Source organism: Nicotiana tomentosiformis, chromosome 3 (genome assembly GCF_000390325.3).
Source record: "Nicotiana tomentosiformis chromosome 3, ASM39032v3, whole genome shotgun sequence".
NCBI lineage: Eukaryota > Viridiplantae > Streptophyta > Magnoliopsida > Solanales > Solanaceae > Nicotiana > Nicotiana tomentosiformis.
The window spans coordinates 53289089-53313269 of NC_090814.1; the positions used below are offsets into that span (position 1 = coordinate 53289089).

Here is a 24181-nt window from a genome sequence, read left to right on the forward strand (position 1 = left end):
ATTTTCAGTTTATTTGATTATGTATTTTCTTATATTAATAGGGATTTAAAAATGTCCCAAAGTTTTTAAATTGAATTTTTTTATTATTTATATTGTGTCTTTGCAAGGTTTCCATTATGTTTTTTAAAAATTGCGCTTCACTTCAATGAAGCGTGCGCTTCGCTTTGCGCTTCGCTTTTGAAGCGAGGCAAGGCAATGTCGCTTTTTTGCGCTTCTCGCTCTCAAAAACACTGAGACAAGACAAGATTTACGTGGTTCGACAATTTTTGCCTACTCGACGGCCACACAAATAATAATTCTTTATTAATTGAAGAGAAAGAAAAAGTTGAGGGATGATCTGCAAATGAAAATGCATACCCCCTTTTATAGGCATTTGAATGCCGTGCCGACGTAAGCGCTTACATCATAAGAATGCCGATGTAAGCGCTTACATCATAAAAATGCCGGCGTAAGCGCTTATATCATATTTTCATCTTTTTTTGACTTTTCTTTCTTTTGTTTTATATACTTTTATAACTTTTGTCTTTATTTTATTTCTTTTACAGCTGGGTTTGTTCCTTTCAATCTCCCCCTCAAACCCATATACATCAAGAAAGAAAATTAAAAAAAAGATTTGCTATTCTCTAGTGTGTGGATTACTCTCACAGCTCTAATACTTCTCTCTTATTTTTGGTGTATTTGAGATGAAACTGAATGGCTCTATTTATAAGGGAAGGACTCGTCCAATTCAGCCAATCAAATTTGACTTTTGCAATTGCAAAATGCAAATTGCTCACAGGCGCCCACAATTGCTTGACATTGCATTCCTTGTCCCCCTACAATGCTTGACCTTTAATTTCAACTTGCATTCCTTTTGCTTTTCCTTTTCTAAATCGTTTTCTCTTTCTTTTCTTTATTCTTTTTTTATTTAAATAGGTCCCACAAATTTCCCCCTTAATTTTGATTTTTCTTCTTCATTCCAAGATTTGATCTCAATCTCTGGAAATTTTCAAACTTGAGAGGTTTGGTAAAAATATCTGCAACTTGATCATGAGACTTCACATATTTGAGATCGACTTCCTTCTTGGCAATGCATTCTCTGATGAAGTGATACCTTGTATCTATATGCTTGCTTCGATCATGATACACCGGATTCTTGGCAAGTGCCTGTGCGGATTTGTTGTCAATACAAATCTCCGTAGCTTCAATTTGTGGCGAATTGTGCTCCTTTAATAATCTATTCAGCCAAATAGCATGACAGGTACTTGACGTTGCTGCTACATATTCGGCTTCACAGGTCGAGAGAGTAACAATGGATTGTTTTTTTGAACTCCAAGAAATAACAGAATCACCCAAGAAAAACACAAAACCAGTTGTGCTTTTTCTATCATCAATATCTCCCGCATAATCACTATCACAATATCCCATAAGGTTGAAATCATTAGAAGAAAAATAAAATAACCCAAAGTCGATCGCACCTTTTAGGTAACGAAGAATTCATCTAGTGACTTTCAAATGAGTGGAGGTAGGAGTTTCCATGAAGCGGCTTACTACTCCAACCGCAAAGAGTATATCTGGCCCGGTACAAGTCAAGTACCTCAAACTTCCCACAAGGCTTTTAAAAAATATGGGATCCACTTTTTCTCCTTAATCAAACTTGGACAATTTTGTCCCACTCTCCATCGGCGTGTTTACGGGGTTGCAATCGAGCATGTTTAACTTATTCAATATCTCTTTTGTATAGCTTTCTTGAGAGATAAAAATTCCATCCTCCATCTGCTTCACTTCTAGGCCCAGGTAGTATGACATGAGCCCTACGTCTGTCATCTCGAACTCACGGGACATATCTTTCTTAAAAACTTCAAATAAACTTGGGTTATTACCCGTGAAAATAAGATCATCAACATAAAGACAAACAAGTAATATATCTCCATTAATATGAACTTTAAGGTAAAGAGCATATTCATGGAGACAATGAGTAAACCCATTGTCTTGAAAATACTTGTCGATGCAACTATTCCATGCTCGTGGGGCTTGCTTTAATCCATATAAAGCTTTCTTCAACCGCAACACTTTATCTTCATGGTTTTTGACCACAAAGCCCAATGGTTGTTCAACATAGACTTCTTCTTCAAGATAGCCATTCAAAAAGGTTGACTTGACGTCTAGTTGATGGATCTTCCACTTCATTTTCGCCGCCAAAGAGATGAGCAAACGGATCGTCTCTATGCGGGCAACAAGTGCATAGACTTCTTCATAGTCAATGCTGTGCCTTTGTTTCTAGCCTTTAGCCACAAGTCGTGTCTTGTATCTCTCCACATCGCCATCAACATTCTTCTTTGTCTTGTATACCCATTTTACTCCAATTGCTCGATGACCCTTGGGAAGAGTTGTTAACTCCCAAGTGTTGTTCTTCTCTATTGACTCAATCTCCTCCTCTATGGCTTGTCTCCACCTTTTGTCTGTAACAGCTTCATCAAAGTTCATTGGTTCACTGTCAGCAAAGAGACAATATAAAAAATCAAAATTAGTAACTTCTTCTGTGTTCCCATAGAGCTATTGAATAATCCTTGTCCTTTGCGGTTGTTCATTTGAACTTTCTTGAGAAGAGGGAGATGCAACATTTGTTGGAGAAGGAGGTGGAGTTGTATCCTGCACAGGTTCCACGGTCTCTGCTTCTTCTTCATCACCAAAGTATGGAAGAAAATCATATAAAATTTCTTCCTGAGCTTCCCAATTCCATGCCAATTCTTCATCAAATTCAACATCGTGACTTACCGCCACCTTGCTGCTACTTGGGTTGTAGAGCTTGTAGCCTTTTGAACTCGTATCATAGCCAACAAACACATGCTTGACACTTCGATCGTCAAGCTTCGCTCTCCTTGATGTGGCACATGAGCATAGGCTATGCTCCCAAAGATTCTCAAGTGCTTGACACTTGGCTTTCTTCCACTCCATGCTTCTTGAGGGGTTTGATCTCTAACATTCCTTATTGGAGACCCGTTGTTCATATAAACTGCACAAGAAACAACTTCGGCCCAAAATTCCTTGGACATGCTTTTAGCTTTCAACATACATCTAGCCATATTAAGAATCGTTCAATTCTCTCTCTCTGCAACTCCATTTTGTTGGGGTGAATAAGGTACCGTTAGAGGGCGACGAATTCCGTGAGACTGACAGAAGTCATTAAATTCTTTTGAAGTGAATTCGCCTCCTCTATCGGACCTTAAAGCTTTTATTTCATAGCCACTTTCTTTCTCCACAAGTACTTTGAAATTTTTAAAAGCAACAAAAGCTTCAGATTTTTGGTTCAAGAAATAAACACAAGTCTTTCTACTAAAGTCATCAATGAAGAGAAGAAAGTATTTACTTTTACCAAAGAAAGGTGGATTGATTGGCCCACACACATTAGTGTGAACAAGTTGGAGTGGAATGGTTGCTCTTGACATGGACTCCTTCGGAAAACTCCTCCTTGCATGTTTTCCAAGAAGACAAGCTTCACACAATTGATTGGGATGGTTGATTGATGGTATACCATGCACCGTGTTCTTTTCTCCCATTGATTTGAGCGCTGCAAAATTCAAGTGCCCAAATCGCATGTGCCAACACCATGATTCATCTTGCACATTAGCCTTCAAATACTTTGCATCAATTGTTTTAAGATTCAGAGAAAATAATCTATTTTTTGACATATGCACTTTAGCAATTAGAATTCCACTTGAATCTCTAAGCCAAAGATGCATATTTTTCATGTGGATGTCATATTCCTTTTCAAGAAGTTGGCCCAAACTCAAAATATTACTTTTTAATTTTGGGACATTCAAAATATTACTTTTTAATTTTGGGACTTAATAAATATCTTGAATTAACTTGTGGTCACCATTTTTACAGGAGATCAGAATCGTACCTATCCCTTCGATTTGAATCTTTGAGGTATCTCTAAATGACACATTACCTCTCACCGTTTTATTGATCTCCACAAACTTCTCTTTGCATCCACACATATGATTGCTTGCCATTGTCCAATTACCACGAGCTACAATCATCCTTGTCTACTTTCTTGAGTGCCAGCAACAACGTTGACTCATCTTCTTCTTTCTTGTCGTTAACAAGGTTAGCTTTTTCTTCAACATTGCTACGACATTCCCAAGAGTAATGACCAAATTTATGACAATTATAACATTCGATTTTTGATTTGTCATACCTTTGTCCATTATTTTCTTGGTAGCAGCCACGTCCTCTTCCTCCTCTTTGTCCACGGCCACGACCTCTGAATGTTTGGTGGATTTTAACTTCATTGTTGAAGTTGTTACCATTACTTGTTCCTCTTTCATGACCGCTATGGCCTCGTCCTCGCCAATTCCCTCGTTAGCTCTTTTCACCTCCATAATCCTTAAAGTATGCCTGAGTTTTAAGAAGTTGCTCCAATGACACTTCTTGTCTCCTCTTGATATTTTCTTCGTGGGCTTGTAAAGAACCCTCCAATTGCTCTACTATCATAGAGTCTAAATCTTTCGACTCTTCAATAGCACACACCACAAAATCGAATTTAGGTGTTAAAGTGCGAAAGATCTTTTCTTCCACACAGACATCTTCTATGTCCTTCCTGTATCTTCTCAATTGATTTACAATGGCCTTCACTTTTGAACAATAATCCGAAATACATTCAGATTCTTTCATTTTTAAAACTTCAAAATCAGTCCTTAGAGTTTGAGATTTTACATTCCTCACCTTGTCAACTCCTTGAAGAAAATTTTATAAAATCTCCCAAGCTTCCTTTGAGGTGGTAGCATCTGCCACCTTCTCAAACATGACATCATCCAAACATTGGTGGATGAGTGTGAGGGCTTGTTGATCCTTCTTCCTTGTCTTTGTCAAGATCTCTTTCTCATTTTGAGACAGAGTTTCCTCATTATCGGATTTTGCATACCCACTATCTACGATTTCCCACACATCATGGGAGCCAAGAATGGCTTTCATACGTATACACCATTTCTCATAATTATCTTTTGTGAGACGGGGGTACTGAAAAGACAACGGACCATTATTCGCCATGACTCTGATACCACGTTATTGAGAAAATAATATCCCGCCCATGAATAATATCCACGATAAATAATAATGACACAAGAGAGTAACAATGGCACCAAATCTTTTAACGGGGTAAAATACAATACCCGAAAGGAGCAATATAATACCATTATAATATTACAACTTTGTAGTGTCAAAAGGCTACTACGACTCAAAGGAAATAACACTATTTAAAAAGGTGGAGACAAGCCAATGAACTTTGATAAAGCTATTACAGACAAAAGTTGGAGACAAGCCATGAAGGAGGAGACCTTTCTTAAAAGCTTCAAACAAACTTGGGTTATTACAGTGAAAATAAGATCATCAATATAAAGACAAACAAACAAGATATCTTCATTAGTATGAACTTTAAGGTAAAGAGCATATTCTTGGAGACAATGAGTAACCCATTTCTTGAAAATACTTGTCGATGCAACTATTCCATGCAATAGAAGGGAAAAAATATTTAAAAGAGAAAAGCAATAAATTGCACAAGACAAGAGAAGATTTACGTGATTCGACAATTTTTGCCTACTCCACGGCCACACAAAGAATAGCTCTTTATTAATTGAAAAGAAAAAGAACAAGTTAAGGGATGATCTGCAAATGAAAATGCATACCCTTTTTATAGGCATTTGAATGCCTGCCGACGTAAGCGCTTACATCATATTTTCATCTCTTTTTGACTTTTCTTTCTTTTGTTTTGTCTACTTTTCTTTCTTTCACATACAACAAGTTTGCTCCTATCAATCTCCCCCTCAAACCTATGTTACATCAAGAAAGAAATAAAAAAAAAAGATTTGCTATTCTCTTGTGGCGCCTTCACGCTATCAGTCTTGAAGGCTAACTGAGGTAGTGCACAGCCTCAGTTTGTCAACACCGACAACTTTGGTCAACATGTCTGACGGGTTCTATAATCTTGGTATCTTCTGCCTCAACTGGATCAGTGTTATCAAAGGCGAAAAGAGCAAAAAGATTTCTAAGGTCCGTTGGGGCTTTAAGCGCAAAGCGCAAAGCGCAAATAAAGTGTGGGCTTTAATGAAAAAAGGCGCAATTGGAGAAAAAATAAAAATATGTATATGTAGTCCAATACTAATAATTATAAGCATGAATAACAAATATATGGACAAAGAAATTGGAAAAAATTTATGAGAAAGTGAAATATCAATTTTTTAATGTCGCCTTTTCAGGATTACACGCATTGGCGATGAAAAGTATGCCTTAGAGCCTTGATGCGACACTAAAGCGCACAAGGCTAAGGTCCGTTGGGGCTTTAAGCGCAAAGCGCAAATAAAGTGTGGGCTTTAATGAAAAAAGGCGCAACTGGAGAAAAAATATAAATATGTATATGTAGTCCAATACTAACAATTTTAAGCATGAATAACAAATATATGGACAAAAAAATTGGAAAACATTTACGAGAAAGTGAAATATTAATTTTTTAATGTCTTCTTTTCAGGATTACACTCATTGGCAATGAAAAGTATGCCTTAGAGCCTTGATGCGACACTAAAGCGCACACAAAGCGAGGCAAAGCGCTCAACATGTTTTGAGCCTCGCTTCAGGGGCTTAAGCGCGCCTTTGACAACACTGAACTGGATATGCTTCGATCTTGCATGAAACATTGGATTCTTGGCAAGATGAATTGCACTCTTGCTATCGCTGAAAAGCTCACAATTGTCCTGCTCTTTACCTAGCTCTTTAAGCAATTTTTTGACCCAAATCATCTCTTTTCCAGCTTATGAGATTGCCATGTACTCTGCTTCAGTGGTAGATAGAGCAACACTTTTCTGAAGTCTGGACCTCCAGCTAACAGCAGTACCACCCAAGGTGAACACGTAGCCTGTGGTACTTTTTGACTATCTAGATCGCCGCCTAAATTTGCATCAACAAAACCTTGTAAGATAATATTGTTCTTTTTAAAACAAAGTGTCATACCTGAAGTGCCTTTGAGATATCGCAATATCCATTTTACACCTTCCCAATGCTCCTTTCCTGGATCTGACATGTATCTACTAACAACTCCAACTGCACGGGCTATGTCAGGTCTAGTGCGAACCATAGCATACATCAAACTTCCTACTGCTGAAGCATATGGAACTTTGGACATGTACTTCCTTTCTTCATCTGTCTAAGGTGATTGGTTCTTCGACAGATTAAGATAGCTTCCGAGTAGAGTGCTTCTGGTCTTTACATCATGAAGACTGAATCTACTTAATACCTTCTGTATGTACTTTTCTTGAGACAATTTTAAGATTCCTTCAGGCATGTTTCTGTTAATCCTCATCCCAAGCATTTGCTTAGCTGGTCCTAAGTCTTTCATTTCAAACTCCTCCGCTAGTTGTTGCTTAACCAAGCTAATCTCATTTATGCTAGATCCTACAATTAGCATATCATCAATGTACAACAGTAAAATGATATAGGATTCATCAAGATTTTTGATATAACAACAATGGTCCATCTTACATCGTGTGAAACCATTGTTATGCATGAATCCATCAAATTTCTTGTACCACTGTCCGGGAGCTTGTTTTAAACCATACAAACTCTTCTTCAACTTACACACAAGGTTTTCTTTACCAGAAACTTGAAAACCTTCAGGTTGCTTCATGTAGATGTCTTCTTCAAGGTCACCATGCAAGAAAGCAGTTTTAACATCTAGCTGCTCCAAATGCAAATTTTCTGCAGCTATGATACTTAGCACCAATTTGATAGTAGTTAATTTGACTACAGGAGAGAAGATCTCGGTGTAGTCAATTCCTTCCTTCAGTCTTCATGATGCAAAGACCAGAAGCACTCCACTCAGAAGCCATCTTAATCTGTCGAAGAACCAATCACCTAAGACAGATGAAGAAAGAAAGTACATGTCCAAAGTTTCATATGCTTCAGCAGTAGGAAGTTTGATGTATGCTATGGTTCGCATAGACCTGACATAGCCCATGCAGTTGGAGTTGTCAGTAGATACATGTCACATCCAGTAAAGGAGCATTTGGAAGGTGAAATGGATATTGCGATATCTCAAAGGCACCTCAGGTATGACACTTTGTTTTAAAAGGAGCAATATTATCTTACAAGGTTTTGCTGATGCAAATTTAGGTGGCGATTTTGATAGTCGAAAAAGTACCACAGGCTACGTGTTCACCTTGGGTGGTACTGCTGTTAGCTGGATATCCAGACTTCAGAAAAGTGTTACTCTATCTACCACTGAAGCAGAGTACACGGCAATCTTAGAAGTTGGAAAAGAGATGATTTGGCTCAAGAGTTTTCTTAAAGAGCAGGACAATTGTGAGCTTTTCAGCGATAGCCAGAGTGCAATTCATCTTGCCAAAAATCCAGTATTTCATGCAAGATCAAAGCACATCCAGTTGAGGTATCATCATATCCGAGAGTTGATAAGTGAAGGAACTCTTTCCCTGCAGAAGATACCAGGATCGAAGAACCCGTCAGACATGTTAACCAAAGTTGTCGATGTTGACAAACTGAGGCTGTGCACCGCCTCAGCTAGCCTTCAAGATTGATAATGTGAAGGCGCCACCAGAGAATAACATATCTTTTTTTTAATTATCTTTCTTGATGTATATGGGTTTGAGTGGGAGATTGAAAGGAACAAACCCAACTGTAAAAGAAATAAGACAAAAGCCGTAAAAGAAGATAAAGAGAAGAAAGAAAACGTGGAAAAACAAAAGCTATAAAAGAAGACAGAAAAAGGGAAGAAAGAAAACGTGGAAAAATGCGCAATTTGCGGTGCCGTCCTCTTCGTATTCACATTCGCTGAAAATTTTCTTTCAACAGACGTTCTGCCTATTAATAGACATCCCCTCCTTCAGTTGTAAATCATCCCTTACCTTTTTTTTTTTTTCAATTAATAAAGAGCTATTCTTTGTGTGGTCGTGGAGTAGGCAAAAATTGTCGAACCACGTAAATCTTATCTTGTGCAGTTTATTGCTTTTCTCTTTTATATATTTTTCCTTTCTATTAGCCTGACACACTTCCCAACAACAGGCTAATAGAAGGGAAAAAATATTTAAAAGAAAAAAGTAATAAAATTGCACAAGACAAGACAAGAGAAGATTTACATGGTTCAGCAATTTCACGGCCACACAAAGAATAGCTCTTTATTAATTGAAGAAAGAAAGAAGAAGTTGAGGGATGATCTGCAAATGAAAATGCATACCCCTTTTATAGGCATTTGAATGCCCTGCCGACGTAAGCGCTTACATCAGTTAGCCTTCAAAATGTGTGAAAAATCGTAGATAGAGGGTATGTAAAACACGATAATGAGGAAACTCTGCCTTAAATTGAGAAAGATGTCATGGCAAAGACAAGGAAGAAGGATTAACAAGCCCTCACACTCATCCACCAATGTTTGGATGATGCCATGTTTGAGAAGGTGGCAGATGCTACCACCTCAAAGGAAGCTTGGAAGATTTTACAAAATTCTCTTCAAGGAGTTGACAAAGTGAGGAAGGCGGTATTTGGACAATGGAGCAAACAATCATATGTGTGGATGCAAAGAGAAGTTTGTGGAGATCAATAAAACAATGAGAGGTAATGTGTCATTTGGAGATACCTCAAAGATTCAAATCGAAGGAATATGTACGATTCTGATCTCCTGTAAAAATGGTGACTACAAGTTAATTCAAGATGTTTATTATGTCCCAAAATTAAAAAGTAATATTTTAAATGTCCCAAAATTAAAAAGTAATATTTTGAGTTTGGGCCAACTTCTTGAAAAGGAATATGACATCCACATGAAAAATATGTATCTTTGGCTTAGAGATTCAAGTGGAATTCTAATTGCTAAAGTGCATATGTCAAAAAATAGATTATTTTCTTTGAATCTTAAAACAATTGATGCAAAGTGTTTGAAGGCTAATGTGCAAGATGAATCATGGTGTTGACACATGCGATTTCGGCACTTGAATTTTGCAGCGCTCAAATCAATGGGAGAAAAGAATACGGTGCATGGTACACCATCAATCAACCATCCCAATCAATTGTGTGAAGCTTGTTTTCTTAGAAAAATTTGCAACGAGGAGTTTTCCGAAGGAGTCCATGTCAAGAGCAACCATTCCACTCCAACTTGTTCACACTAATGTGTGTGGGCCAATCAATCCACCTTTCTTTGGTAAAAGAAAATACTTTCTTCTCTTCATTGATGACTTTAGTAGAAAGACTTAGGTTTATTTCTTTAACAAAAAAATTGAAGCTTTTGCCGCTTTTAAAAATTTCAAAGTACTTGTGGAGAAAGAAAGTGGCTATGAAATAAAAGCTTTAAGGTCCGATAGAGGAGGCGAATTCACTTCAAAAGAATTTAATGACTTCTGTCAGTCTCATGGAATTCGTCGCCCTCTAACGGTACCTTATTCACCCCAACAAAATGGAGTTGCAGAGAGAAAGAATCGAACGATTCTTAATATGGCTAGATGTATGTTGAAAGCTAAAAGCATGCCCAAGGAATTTTGGGTCGAAGCTGTTTCTTGTGCAGTTTATGTGAACAACGGGTCTCCAATAAGGAATGTTAGAGATCAAACCCCTCAAGAAGCATGGAGTGGAAGAAAGCCAAGTGCCAAGCACTTGAGAATCTTTGGGAGCATAGCCTATGCTCATGTTCCACATCAAGGGAGAGCGAAGCTTGACGATCGAAGTGTCAAGCATGTGTTTGTTGGCTATGATACGAGTTCAAAAGGCTACAAGCAAAGGCAAGGCATTGACTATGAAGCAAGCATATAGATACAAGGTATCACTTCATCAGAGAATGCATTGCCAAGAAGGAAATCAAGCTCAAATATGTGAAGTCTCATAATCAAGTTGCAGATATTTTTACCAAACCTCTCAAGTTTGAAGATTTTCAGAGATTGAGATCAAATCTTTGAATGAAGAAGAAAAATCAAAATTAAGGGGGAAATTTGTGGGACCTATTTAAATAAAAAAAGAATAGAGAAAAGAAAGAGAAAATGATTTAGAAAAGGAAAAGCAAAAGGAATGCAAGTTGAAATTAAAGGTCAAGCATTGTAGGCGGACAAGGAATGCAATGTCAAGCAATTGTGGGCGCCTGTGAGCAATTTGCATTTTGCAAAAGTCAAATTTGATTGGCTGAATTGGACGAGTCCTTCCCTTATAAATAGAGCCATTCAGTTTCATCTCAAACACACCAAAAATAAGAGAGAAGTATTAGAGCTGTGAGAGTAAGTCACAAACTATTATAGTCTGTGAGAAAATAGTGTGGGAATAATACTGTGGTGGGATATTTAAAATAAAGAGTGTTATTTCTTTTGAGTTGTAGTAGCCTTTTGACACTACAAAATTGTAATATTATAGTGGTATATTATATGCTCATTTCGGGTATTGTATTTTACCCCGTTAAAAGATTTGGTGTCATTGTTACTTTCTTGTGTCATTATTATTTATCGTGGATATTATTCCTGGGCGGGATATTATTTTTTCCAACAACGGATTTTATTTGCAGATCATCCCTCAACTTCTTTCTTTTCAATTAATAAAAAGTTACTCTTTGTGTGACCGTGAAGTAGGCAAAAATTGCCGAACCACGTAAAACTTGTCTTGTCTTGTGCAATTTATTTCTTTTCTCTTTCATATGTTTTTCCCTTATGTTAGCTTGACACGCTTTCCAACAACTGGTATCAGAGCACAGATAGTGTAATTCTTATTGAAAGGAACAAACCCAGCTGTAAAAGAAATAAAAGAAAGAAGACAAAAGCTGTAAAAGTAGACAAAACAAAAAAAAGAATAGTCAAAAAGAGATGAAAATATGATGTAAGCCCTTACATCGGCATTCTTATAGTGTAAACGCTTACATCGTCATTCTTATGATGTAAGCGCTTACGTCGGCATTCTTATGATTTAAGCGCTTATGTCGGCAGGGCATTTAAATGTCTATAAAAGGGGTATGCATTTTCATTTGCAGATCTTCTTCTTTCTCTTCAATTAATAAAGAGCTATTCTTTGTGTGACGGTGGAGTAGACAAAAATTGCCTAACCACGTAAATCTTGTCTTGTGCAATTTATTGCTTCTCTTTTAAATATATTTTCCCTTCTATTAGCATGACACACTTGCCAACAACTGGTATCAAAGCACAGATAGTGTAATTCTGGTAGAAAAGTACGGTATTGGTGCATGTACTATTCACAAGAATAGTGTGACACTATTGATCATCGTTACTATTCACAGGCACTATTCACATAATTGTTTTTTGAAAAAGGGCATCGGAAGAAGGGAAAGATAAGATTGACAAGTTAAATGGCAAATATTTTGGATTCTGGAAAATGCAAATAGAGGATTATTTGTACCAGAAAAAATTACACTTACCTCTGACCGAGGTAAAACCCGTGAATATGGCCAAAGCGGATTGAGATCTATTAGATCGCCAAGCTCTTGGTGTGATTCGTTTGACGCTAACACGAAATGTGGCGTTTAACATCATTAATGAGAAGACCACTGCAGGCCTGATGAAGGCGTTATCAAATATGTACGAGAAACCATATGCTTCAAATAAAGTCTATTTGATGCGTCGATTGTTCAACTTAAAGATGACAGAAGGTATCTATTACGGAACATATCAATGAGTTTAATGTAATATTAACTCAGTTGAGTTCTGTCAATATAATATTCGATGACGAAGTCAGGGCATTGATTCTACTATCATCTCTACCGGAGAGTTGGTCTTCAACAATAACTGCAATTAGCAGTTCATCGGGAAGTACCAAACTCAAATTGGATGATATTAGAGACTTGGTTCTAAGTGAAGTTATTCGCCGCAGAGAATCAAGTGATTCCCTAGGATAGAGCAGGGGGAGAAGCAGCCAAAGAGGACTAAGTCATGGTCGTGGCAGATCAAAGTCAAGGAGAATAGGACAATCCAAAAATCGCAAAGACATTACGTGTTGGAATTGCGATAAAAAGGGTCACTACAGTAGTCAATGTAGAGAACCAAAGAAGAAGAAGCATGATCAATACAAGGATGATAATTTAGCAAATGCAATTGCTGCTGAACAAGTCGGTTGTGCACTAATTTGTTGTGCAGACAGTCCAGTCGAATCTTGAATTCTGGACTCAGGTGCATCCCTTCACTCTACATCATGCAAAGAATTATTGCATAATTATATTGTTGGAAAATTTGGGAAGGTTTATCTAGCACACGGCGAACCTTTGGACATTGTCGGGAAAGGTGAAGTTCATATAAACACTTCACAAGGCACGCTATGGAAATTGCAAAATGTCCGACATGTTCCTGGCCTCAAGAAAAATCTGATATCTATGGGTCAGATTGACAGTGAAGGATATACAACAACATTCGGTAATGAATCGTAGAAGATAACCAAAGGAATTTTGGTTGTGGCACGAGGCTTCAAGAAGGGAACACTGTATGTAACTGCAATACAGAGAGATACTATAGCAACAATTGATCATGGTCGTGATACAACATTGTGGCACCGGAAGCTCGGGCATATGAGTGAGAGGGAATGAAGTTGTTGGTATTCAAAGAAAAGTTGTCAAACCTGAAGCATGTTGAATTAGGTTTGTGCGAAGATTGCATTTACGGGAAACAAAAGAGAGTTTCTCAATGGCGGGAAATACGCCAAAGAAAGAGAAGCTGGAACTAGTGCATACAGATGTGTGGGGACCAGCTCCTGTAACTTCTCTTGGAGGCTCACGCTATTATGTCACCTTTATTGATGATTCCACAAGAAAGGTATGAGTTTATTTTCTGAAAAATAAATCTGATGTGTTTGTTACCTTTAAAAGATGGAAAGCTGGAGTTGAAAATCAGACAAACCTAAAGTTAAAATGTCTGAAGTCTGACAACGGAGGAGAATATGATAGTCAAGAGTTCAAAGCATTCTGCTTGGAGAATGGGATCAGAATGATCAAGACATTTCCTGGAACACCGGAGCAAAATGGCGTTGCTGAGAGGATAAACAGAACCCTGAATGAACGAGCCGGAAGTATGAGAATACATTCTGGATTGCCAAAGTATTTTTGGGTCGAGGCTATTAACACGACAGCTTACCTCATAAACAGGGGACCCTCTATACCGCTGAATTTTGAAATTCCTGAGGAGGTATGGACAGGAAAGGAGGTAACTCTCACATTTGATAATTTTTGGTTGTGTTACTTATGTGCATGTAAACTCTAATGATAGAGATAAGCTTGATCCTAAGGCCAAGAAATGTTTCTTTATTGGCTATGGTGGTGATAATTTTGGTTATCGATTTTGGGATGATCAGAATAGAAAGATCCTAAAGCACATGAATGTCACATTTAATGAAAATGTGATGTACAAGGACAAGCTTGAAGTAGAACCAACCAACACCAGCAAACAGACATGTGAAACAGTTCAGTTAGAAGAAGTCTCAAAAAATGAAGTGTCTAGAGGGATTACAACTGATTCTGAAATTGAAGATGAAGAACCAAAAGTTGAATCTGGATCAGAACCAGAACCAGAACCAGAGATAAAATCAGATGGAGAACCAGATCTGGAGTCAGGTCTTGAATCAAATTCGGGATCAGTTAATCCTGAACCTACATTAAGGAGATCTAAAAGAGTCACGAATGCTCCAGATAGGTTAACCCTCTCTCTTCACTATTTACTTCTGACTGATGCTGGAGAACCAGAGCATTTTGTTGAAGCAATGCAAGTGATAGACTCTCATAAGTGGAAGATAGCCATAAAAGAAGAGATGAATTCTCTTCAAAAGCATAAAACATGGATACTTACAGAGTTACCAAAAGAAAAGAAGGCATTGCAAAACAAGTGGGTGTACATGGTCAAGGAAGAACACGATGGTAAGGAGAGATAGAAAGCACGATTAGTAGTAAAAGGCTTTCAGCAGAAGGAAGGAATTGACTACACCGAGATCTTCTCTCCTGTAGTCAAATTAACTACTATTAGATTGGTGCTAAGTATCATAGCTGAAAAAAGTTTGCATTTGGAGCAGCTAGATGTTAAAAATGTTTTCTTGCATGGTGACCTTGAAGAAGACATCTCCATGAAGCAATCTGAAGGTTTTCAAGTTTCTAGTAAAGAAAAACTTGTGTGTAAGTTGAAGAAGAGTTTGTATGGTTTGAAACAAGCTCCCCGATAATGGTACAAGAAATTTGATGGATTCATGCATAACAATGGTTTCACACGATGTGAGATGGACCATTGTTGTTATATCAAAAATCTTGATGAATCCTATATCATTTTACTGTTGTATGTTGATGATATGCTAATTGCAGGATCTAGCATAAATGAGATCAACTTGGTTAAGCAACAACTGGCGGAGGAGTTTGAAATGAAAGACTTAGGGTAACGAAAAAAGAAGACAGAAATTAAAGATAGATTGAATTCAAGAAAGAGTTTCTTGAATTCAAGAAGTCTATTCTTGAAGTTGAATCCTAGCAACAACAATTAGCTAACGTAGAACTAATCGCCTTTGGTAGAAAATTAAAAACAAGAGATAGATTGTGAAACCCGACCTTTTGGAATAACAAGAACAAAAATAAGCCTAAACTTATCACCTTTCTTGAATACCTAGAAGTGATCTAAGATTTCGAAAAAGGTTTAATCTTACCACCTTAAGTTGATTTTTGAAGGTTGAAGAATAAATCCAAGAGTAGCCATACACAAGAGTGCAAGAAAAATCTCACAATTTTTGTTGATATTGTAGCCTTAAAAACAAAGACGACACCCCTTTATATAGAGAGGGAGTCACAAAATTCTACTACAAAAACAAAGAAAGAAAGTCCTAACTACTTTGGACAAAAAGTCCAACTACCTTAGGATAGGATCTTGAAAGTCCAAAATCAATCTTGGAAATCTTAGAAATCTTGAAAAAGAAAGAAAGTCCTAACTACTTTGGACAAAAAGTCCAAGTACCTTAGGATAGGATCTTGAAAGTCCAAAACCAATCTTGGATAAAATCTTGGAAATCTTGAAGGAAATTTGCAAGCAACTTGGCACCAACTTGCACTCAACTTCTAGCATGACTATTGTACCTTTTTTTTGACATCAAGTAAGTCCTTTTTATATTATAAAAACGTGACTTCATGTAGGACTAATTGGGCTGCAAGTTTGGACACATACCAGATGTTGGGAAGCGTGTCAGGCTAATAGAAGGGAAAAAATATTTAAAGGAGAAAATCAATAAATTGCACAAGACAAGACAACACAAGATTTACGTGGTTCGGTAATTTTTGCCTACTCCACGGCCACACAAAAAATAGCTCTTTATTAATTGAAGAGAAAGAAGAAGTTGAGGGATGATCTGGAAATGAAAATGCATACCCCTTTTATAGGCATTTGAATGCCCTGCTGGCGTAAGCGCTTACATCATAAGAATGCCGATGTAAGCGCTTACATCATAAGAATGCCGACGTACGTGCTTACATCATATTTTCATCTCTTTTTGACTTTTCTTTCTTTTGTTTTGTCTACTTTTATAGCTTTTGTCTTCTTTCTTTTATTTCTTTTACGGCTGGGTTTGTTCTTTTCATATTATCCATTTAGAAAATTTCTAAATGGATAACTAATGGGTTTAACTTTTACATTTGTAAAATCTCTAATTGCGGTTTCCTCAAGTTTGGGAGACTAGGAATTCTCCCAAAAGTGATCATATTCAAGAAGTCATTTTTTATCCGCATTAAATATGGGTTGGGTCGGATAATTTATCAATTGTTTCATTACCCGTTTTCGACCTGTCCTATATCAGACCCGACCTGCTCGTTTGCTACCCCTACTGGTGAGGAATGGATGCATCTTTAAGTGAATATCTATATGTTAGCAAGTTCTTTTTAACTTCTTTCACTTAGTAACACAAACAATTATGCATACTGCCAAAAACATTTAGGTTTCTACCATCTGGACTGCTATAATTTCTCAGACTAAAACCTGAGGATAGTTTCTGCATACATATAAGAGTGTTTTACCATCACACAGAACAGGAGAAATTTCACGGTCTCTATAAACATCATTGAGCAGTGAAACAATGCAATGTAAACCAGCTGATTAAGATAGTAGTCACTCATACTTTAGGATGATGGTATTATTTCCTTTCAAAGTATGTGATGCTAAATATTGCAGGAGTCTGAATTCCAGTTTATGGCTTGAAGACAAATGTAGATTGATTGTTTATGATTTTAACATAAACTTATATATTGGCAAAATACAGTACCATCGTAACAGGATGGATGCCAACTCTTCTTCGAGCAGGAAGAGGAATGGCATTATGGGATAGATCCAGGAAAGAGCCACCACCTAAAAAGCTGGAACTCTTCTCATATGAGAATAATCCTGTAAGACTACTACTTAATCAATGCTTATTTCAGAGAATATATTGACTGTTCATTTTGTAACTTGGCAGATTTTCTTTGCACTATGAACGTAGGTGATAATTTAATTTGAGACTTCAGATAATCAGATACAAACTGGCTAAAGTTGAAAATATTGTGGCGGCCATCACTTATGATTATCAGAAACTATTCTTCTTATAATCCCTACCAGGAAAGGTCCAATCACATCATTCCATTCACTAGTCATTTGGATGATCTGCTGTAGCTTTTACTGGACAAGCTACGAGATTTATTTGCACATAAAATTATACAGGCCCTTTAGTCATGAACCTGCTATTTCCTGAAAAATTGACTTCGTATCGAATGTTAATGACCAATGAAACATATAGCTAAGCTTGTGTAAAATGTGCTTATTTAATTGATTGAGAGCTTCTCATAATTGCTCAGGTTCTATAAATATTTGAATCGTATTTGCCTCACATAAGCCTTTGATCATGAAAAGCAATATGTAGATTAGCACATATGCAATTCATGGTTTGACTAAATGCACTATTATCTATGCTATCTTTAAATACTTAGGAAATCCCAGGAAAACCTATAACATTTTTGAAATTGACAAAATTGTTTCCTTCCTTTTTTCAATTTTTTCCTGTCACAGTATGCTCGGATAGTGCGAGAAGCACTTTGTGAACTGGAGCTTCCTTATATACTGAATAACATAGGTGAAGGATCAGCACGTGAAGAGTTACTCATCCAAATATCTGGTGGAAAGGAGGTTAGGTTTCCTTTTCGATGTTCTTGTTAACCTACAGTCTATCACCTTTCTATAGCTCTGCTAATGGAGCTTCGCTTAGTCACTTTATAAGAGGGTTGCGGTAGGTTGACAGACTGCCTAAATAGTCAAACTTGATGAATTCGATGAACATTGAATTTTCGGAACATGTCCTATGCACGCGCCGCCACGTTAGTCTCGAAGAGAGTGGAATGGATGCAAAGGATTCATATGGTTGATTCCAACTAGTTGGGAGTAATATATAATTGACTGATTTATAGTCTATCCCTCTTCTATGTCAGTATTGGTCATATCTGCTACCATCTAGTACAAAATACCTAAATAAGTCAATAAAAGAAAAAGCCAAACCTTAGAGTTCGCTGCCGGTACAGTGCCTATTCCTTATGACTTCTAGGCCTCTTCTAGGCTTTCCGCCTCTAAGTAAACTGAACCCACGATCATGGCAGCATCAGCGAAACACCATCTGTAATTGACGTTTTCTCTTGCAAAAGATCCGAAGAATCATGACTTTGGCTAGATTGCTTTAGGAATATGATGTGATCGTTTTGTTGCAACTCGTTCTACTTTATTTCTTTATGTTTCATAACAAGCTAAATCAAGAGAGTGCATCATTGCTCATAATATTTCTAGCTTCAAAAGAGTAGTTTTGACATAAACTGTTTTCCCCATTTTTATTTTTTATTTGGTAAAAATGTAAATAATACCATAACTCGCAAAAAAACAAATACACCTAAAGAGCACATTTCTTCCAAAGTTAGGAAGAACATGCCTCCGACATATCAGCTAGTTAAAAAGTAGTCTATGTATCAAACTATGGCAACCTCTAGCTTTCCTAGAATTCTGGAGTAGCTCTATTCTATGTGCAATCTCTCTTTTGATCTGTGACAGCACTACATCGCTATTTACATTAATTTCTCTAACAGTTTCTAGCTCTCCATACATGATAGATCACTGTTCCCCAGATGGCTGCAATTAAATCCTTTTGAAATTGTTGCCATTTCCTTCTCTTTACTCTTTCTAGCATCCTGTGAACTCCTTTTCGTATAGGAATTCCTGTCCATTGTTGAATGCCTTCTCTCACCTCTCCTATCCAGTCACATTCTGCAAACAGATGCAATGAAGTCTCCACAGCTTGGCTGGAACAAAGACAACAGATATCATCTTCTACTGGGAAATGAAGATGTCTCAATCTTGCCTTAGTCAGTAGCCTACCCTGCACAGCTAACCAAATGACAGATCTGTGTTTTGGTTGGGCAAGTGCAGTCCATATTAATTCAGCTATCTTTAGTAGACCTTGTTGTCCCACCAGTACATTGTAGCTATTAGTTATTGAGTATTGCCCATTCTCTTTCAAATTATATTTTCCCTGAGTATACCATCCGTGCATGATATCTTTCAGTGCATTTACCTTCTTCCAATACCAACTGCAATCTTGAGGTGGTTTATGTGTCCAAATATTAGTATCTGCTCTCATGTAAATGCCATGAAATTACTTCACCCACAGGGAATCCTTCTTGATAGTTGCCATAGCAATTTACCAACTGATGTCATGCTCCAATCCCTGCAATTTTTGACATTCAATCCCCCATATTTCTTTGGTCTACAAACTTTTTCCCATGCCACTAATAAAATCTTCTTTTTCTCTACTGTACCACCGCACAAGTAGTCCCTGCATTTTCTGTCAACTTCTTTGAGGATGCTTTGGGGGAGAATGAAAGTAGATCCCCAGAAACTGTGAATGGAAAATAATACTGCCAGTACTAGAACCACTAGAGCTCCTCATGGGGTTGGGCCCTAGAAACACATTAACAGCCTAAAGGAAGTCTTCCAACAAGAAGTGTCCTTCAAAGTTGGTAATGGAGCACATGTGAAATTTTTGAAGGACAAGTGGCTAGGGAATTTCACACTACAAGAAACTTATCCATATTTATTCCAACTAGCTAGTGATCCTAACTCAACAGTAGCACAGAATAGATCCAACAACACTTGGGAGGTCCTTTTCAGGAGAAATATGCAAGACTGGGAGATAGAAGGGGTGGTGGATCTACTTGGAAGGTTAGCAAACTTTACAATGAGAATCCAGCACGCAGATAAGCTAAGATGGGGCACTTCTAAGGAAGGTGCATACACAGTGAAGGAAGGCTACAACAAACTTGGTGCATCGAATGAAGCTATTGACATGTGGCCTTGGAAGCTAATCTGGAAAACCAAACTGCCTACAAAGGTCAGCTGTTTTGCATGGACGACTCTTAAAGGTGCTATTTTGACCCAAGACAATCTTTGTAGGAGGAGCTTCCAGATTGTGAATAGATGCCACATGTGCCAGTTAAATTCAGAATCAATCAACCATCTATTTTTGCATTGCACAGTGGCTACTGATCTCTGGCGCATGTTCTTCTCAATTTTTGGTATCAACTGGACTCTACCTCAGAGCATTAAGGAAGCAATTGAAAGTTGGAGCTTTTGGAAAGTCAGCAAGGCCATCAAAAGCATCTGGAAAATGGTCCCAGGGTGCATATTTTGGTGTCTTTGGACAGAAATGAATCGAAGATGTTTTGATGGCATTTCAAGTCCTAATCACTTCTTGAAAGCTAGATGTCTGGTGTATCTTTTTAATTGGAGTAATATCTCCCCTGTAAACAATGTTATTCCTTTTCTAGACTTTATTGGCTCAATGAGCCAGTCCTGATGGCCTATTTTTCTGGTTAGCTCCCTATTAGAATAGAACATGATGTACTGGAGCTAACATATCTTCTTTTGTACTATCTGCATCTTCTTGATGCCAGCAATACAACACCTTCATCAAAAAAAAAGTCTACCTGCATAGGACAATTGCTTAGAGTACACAGTGTTGATTCTTTCAGTGATTTTGTCCACTAGTTGCTGACATTCCAATTTGTTCCACTTCTTAGATGAGAGAGGCAGTCCAAGATACCTTATGGGAAAGGTACCTTGTGTAAATCCTGTAATGTCAAGTAATTGACCCCTTATTTGATCATCTATCCCAGCCATGAAAATGCTGGATTTTTCCATGTTTGCAACCAATCCAGAGACATCACTGAAATGTGCTAAGGCCTCCATAACTCTTTTGACAGATTTAGTGTTTGCTTTACAGAAGATCATTAGGTCATCAACAAAAATCAAGTGTGAGAGCTGTACTTGCTTACACATTTGGTGGAAAGCATAATCTGGAAGAGCACACATGCACTTTAGAGTTCTAGACAAGTACTCTATGACAAGGACAAACAAGAGGGGAGACATAGGATCCCCCTGTCTATATCCTCTTTTTCCTTCAAAATAGCCATAGCCTTCTCCATTCACTTTTATGGTAAAGGTTGGAGAAGTCACACATGTCATCACTAGTGTGTGAATCTTTCAGGAAATCCATAACCTCTTAGAACTTTCTCTACGAACTCCCAGCTTACCATATCATAAACTTCATATCATAGGTCAATCTTCATCATGCATCTTGGTGTAGTTTTCCTTCCATAGTGCCTCAGGAGGTCATGGCAAATCAAAACATTATGTATCATGGATCTACCTTGCACAAAGGCAGACTGGTTATCAGCAACAATAGCATTTATTGCATCTTTCAGTCTTGTGCAAATCAATTTTGATATGCCCTTGTGTAGGGCATTACAACATGATATAGGCATGTACTGACTAGCATTTTCGGGTGCTGCAGTCTTTGGTATTAAAGCAATGTTGGTAGAATTTACCTGCTTCAGGTGTTTGCCATTATGAAAGAATTTCAGAACAACAGCAGTAATGTCTCTGCCTACTTTGTCCCAGGCTGCCTTGAAGAAACCACTACTATATCCATCTAGACCTGGACTCTTATTTTGATCATTCTGGAAAAAAGCCTTTTTAACATCCTTCTCAGTATATGGCTCAAGTAGTTTGAGCTGTTGTATAGTGTCCAACATTGGCCCAAGCTTCAGTATACTTCCAAATGCCTTAATTCTATAATTGCTTCTCCTCCCTAGCAGTTCCGTATAGTAGTCAACTAAAATACTTGCAATTATGTCAGGATCAGTCTGCCAGTTACCTGCTGCATCCTTTAATTGAGTGGTATCCTGCTTCAACTTCCTATGTTTGATTACTGAGTAGAAATACTTTGTATTGGCGTCACCTAGTTTCACCCAGCTAGCCTTACTTGCCTGTTGCAGGTGCATTTCAGCTATGTAAGAGGATTGTCTAAATTTGGTGTATCTCTCTTTCTCCAATTCTTGGAAGGCCACATTCAGAGGATCAGATTGGAGTAACTCTTGGGCTTGCCTGAGCTTCTCTCTATCCTGCTCTGATTCTGCAATGATGCTCCTACAAGACTTTGAATTTAGTTCTTTCAGCCCTCTTTTCATACATTTAAGTCTTCTGACCACCTGCAATATTTTACAGCCTTGTATCTGCATGTTCCACCCTGCTATCTTCTCTTTGAACTGAGGATGCGTGGCCCAAACATTATAGAATTGGAATGACTTCCTGTACCTTTGCTTTTCCTCCGGGAATGTGATCTTTACTGGGCTATGATCACTTATACCTTCTGGGAGATAATTCGACTTACTTAATGGCATTGTGTCTAGCCATTCATTGTAGATGAAAACCCAATCAATCTTTGAGAAAATCCTCTGTCCACTACTGCTTCTATCATTCCTTGTGTATCTTTGTCCTATATGGGGAAGCTCAATTAATCCGCAAGTTTCCACACATTGATGGAAGTCTACAACCTCTGACCATGTTATGGGGTTGCCTCCCACACAATCATCTGCAGTCAGAACTGAATTAAAGTCTCCTGATATTATTCATGGTTGCTTACACACCATGCTATATTTCTCCAATGTGCTCCATAGTTCCTTCCTTCCCTCTCTAGTGTTAAAAGCATAAACAAACGACATAATAAACTCCAATCTTGATGGTATATGTTGGACAGCACAAGTGACAACCTGAGCTGTAATGTCTATTGGTCTCACAGTGTAGTAGTCTGGCTTCCATGTGATCCATATTCTTCCATTATAGTGACTATCTAGATTTATAGTATAAGGCCATCCTCCAAATAGATTCCCTGCCATAACTTCAATCTTGTTACTTTTTATTTTTGTTTCTAACAATCCAATTAATCCTACCCATTCTTTATTGCAAAGGAATTTAACTTCCTTTTGCTTACTTGGGCTGTTTAGCCCTCTTACATTCCAGCAAAGTCAGTTAACCATTCCCTTGTTTGGGAACTTTTTGACCTCCCCCATTTATACCACTTCCTCTTGTTAAGTACTTATCATCATTCTGCTTAGTTGCTATGTTATTACCTGCATTTCTAGGGCCCTCCTTGTTAAGCACTTGGAATATGTTATCAGACAGCTTTTTGCTAGTGGAAATTAAATTGAAGTCAAATTCATTTTGCAGGTGCCTTACCTTGTTGATCCAAATACAGGCACACAAATTGGTGACTACAAGAAGATAACATCATACTTGTTTCAGACCTATTCTTTGGATGCTCTATAGTTTCATGGTTGTTGTAACTGATAAATGGCTCTGACTTTTCTTATGTATTACTTGTACTGTATAAATGATTGATGATTAATTATTCCAATGATTACAATTTTTTTGAACATGTAATATTTTAGTTATCACACCTTTGCCTAACCATATATTTATTGGAGCTAGGTTTCATAGCCAGAACATAAAAATTCATTAATCCTAAATCTAACTTTAATATCATTTGGATGGGACGCATTAATGTATATTATTAGATGTAGCTTGAAATAATTGAAACAACTTGCCTGATACCTTAGACAAGAGTGGGTTGCTCTAGTGGTGAGCACCCTCCACTTCCAACCAAAAGATTGTGAGTTCGAGTCACCCCAAGAGCAAGGTGGGGAGTTCTTGGAGGGAGGAGAGCCGAGTTTCTATCGGAAACAGCCTCTCTACCCCAGAATAGGGGTAAGGTCTGCGTACAAACTACCCTTCTCAGACTCTACTAGTGGGATTATACTGGGTGATTGTTGTTGTTGTTGCCGCCGCCTGATACCTTACCATTTTAGTCCCAG

The 24181-nt window shown here is 37.7% G+C and overlaps 1 protein-coding gene and 1 pseudogene across 8 annotated transcripts in view; one reads left to right on the top strand and one right to left on the bottom strand.

Moving 5' to 3' along the window:
* The window catches only part of LOC104117379 (uncharacterized), a 37085-nt gene extending 13335 nt beyond the window's left edge, over positions 1-23750 (top strand). For 5 of the 8 annotated variants that reach the window (XM_070196968.1, XM_070196963.1, XM_070196965.1 and 2 more), the window contains 4 exons: positions 3871-3912; positions 17224-17347; positions 18003-18119; positions 23538-23750. In XM_070196968.1, the coding sequence (XP_070053069.1) occupies positions 3871-3912; positions 17224-17347; positions 18003-18119; positions 23538-23636 (382 nt within the window). In that variant the 3' untranslated portion in view covers positions 23637-23750. The remainder of the gene's footprint in view (positions 1-3870; positions 3913-17223; positions 17348-18002; positions 18120-23537) is intronic. The other 3 variants (XM_070196967.1, XM_070196962.1, XM_070196964.1) reach the window with 2 other exon arrangements.
* On the bottom strand, positions 934-2169 carry LOC138906918 (uncharacterized mitochondrial protein AtMg00810-like; annotated as a pseudogene).
* Positions 23751-24181: the final 431 nt, after the last annotated feature.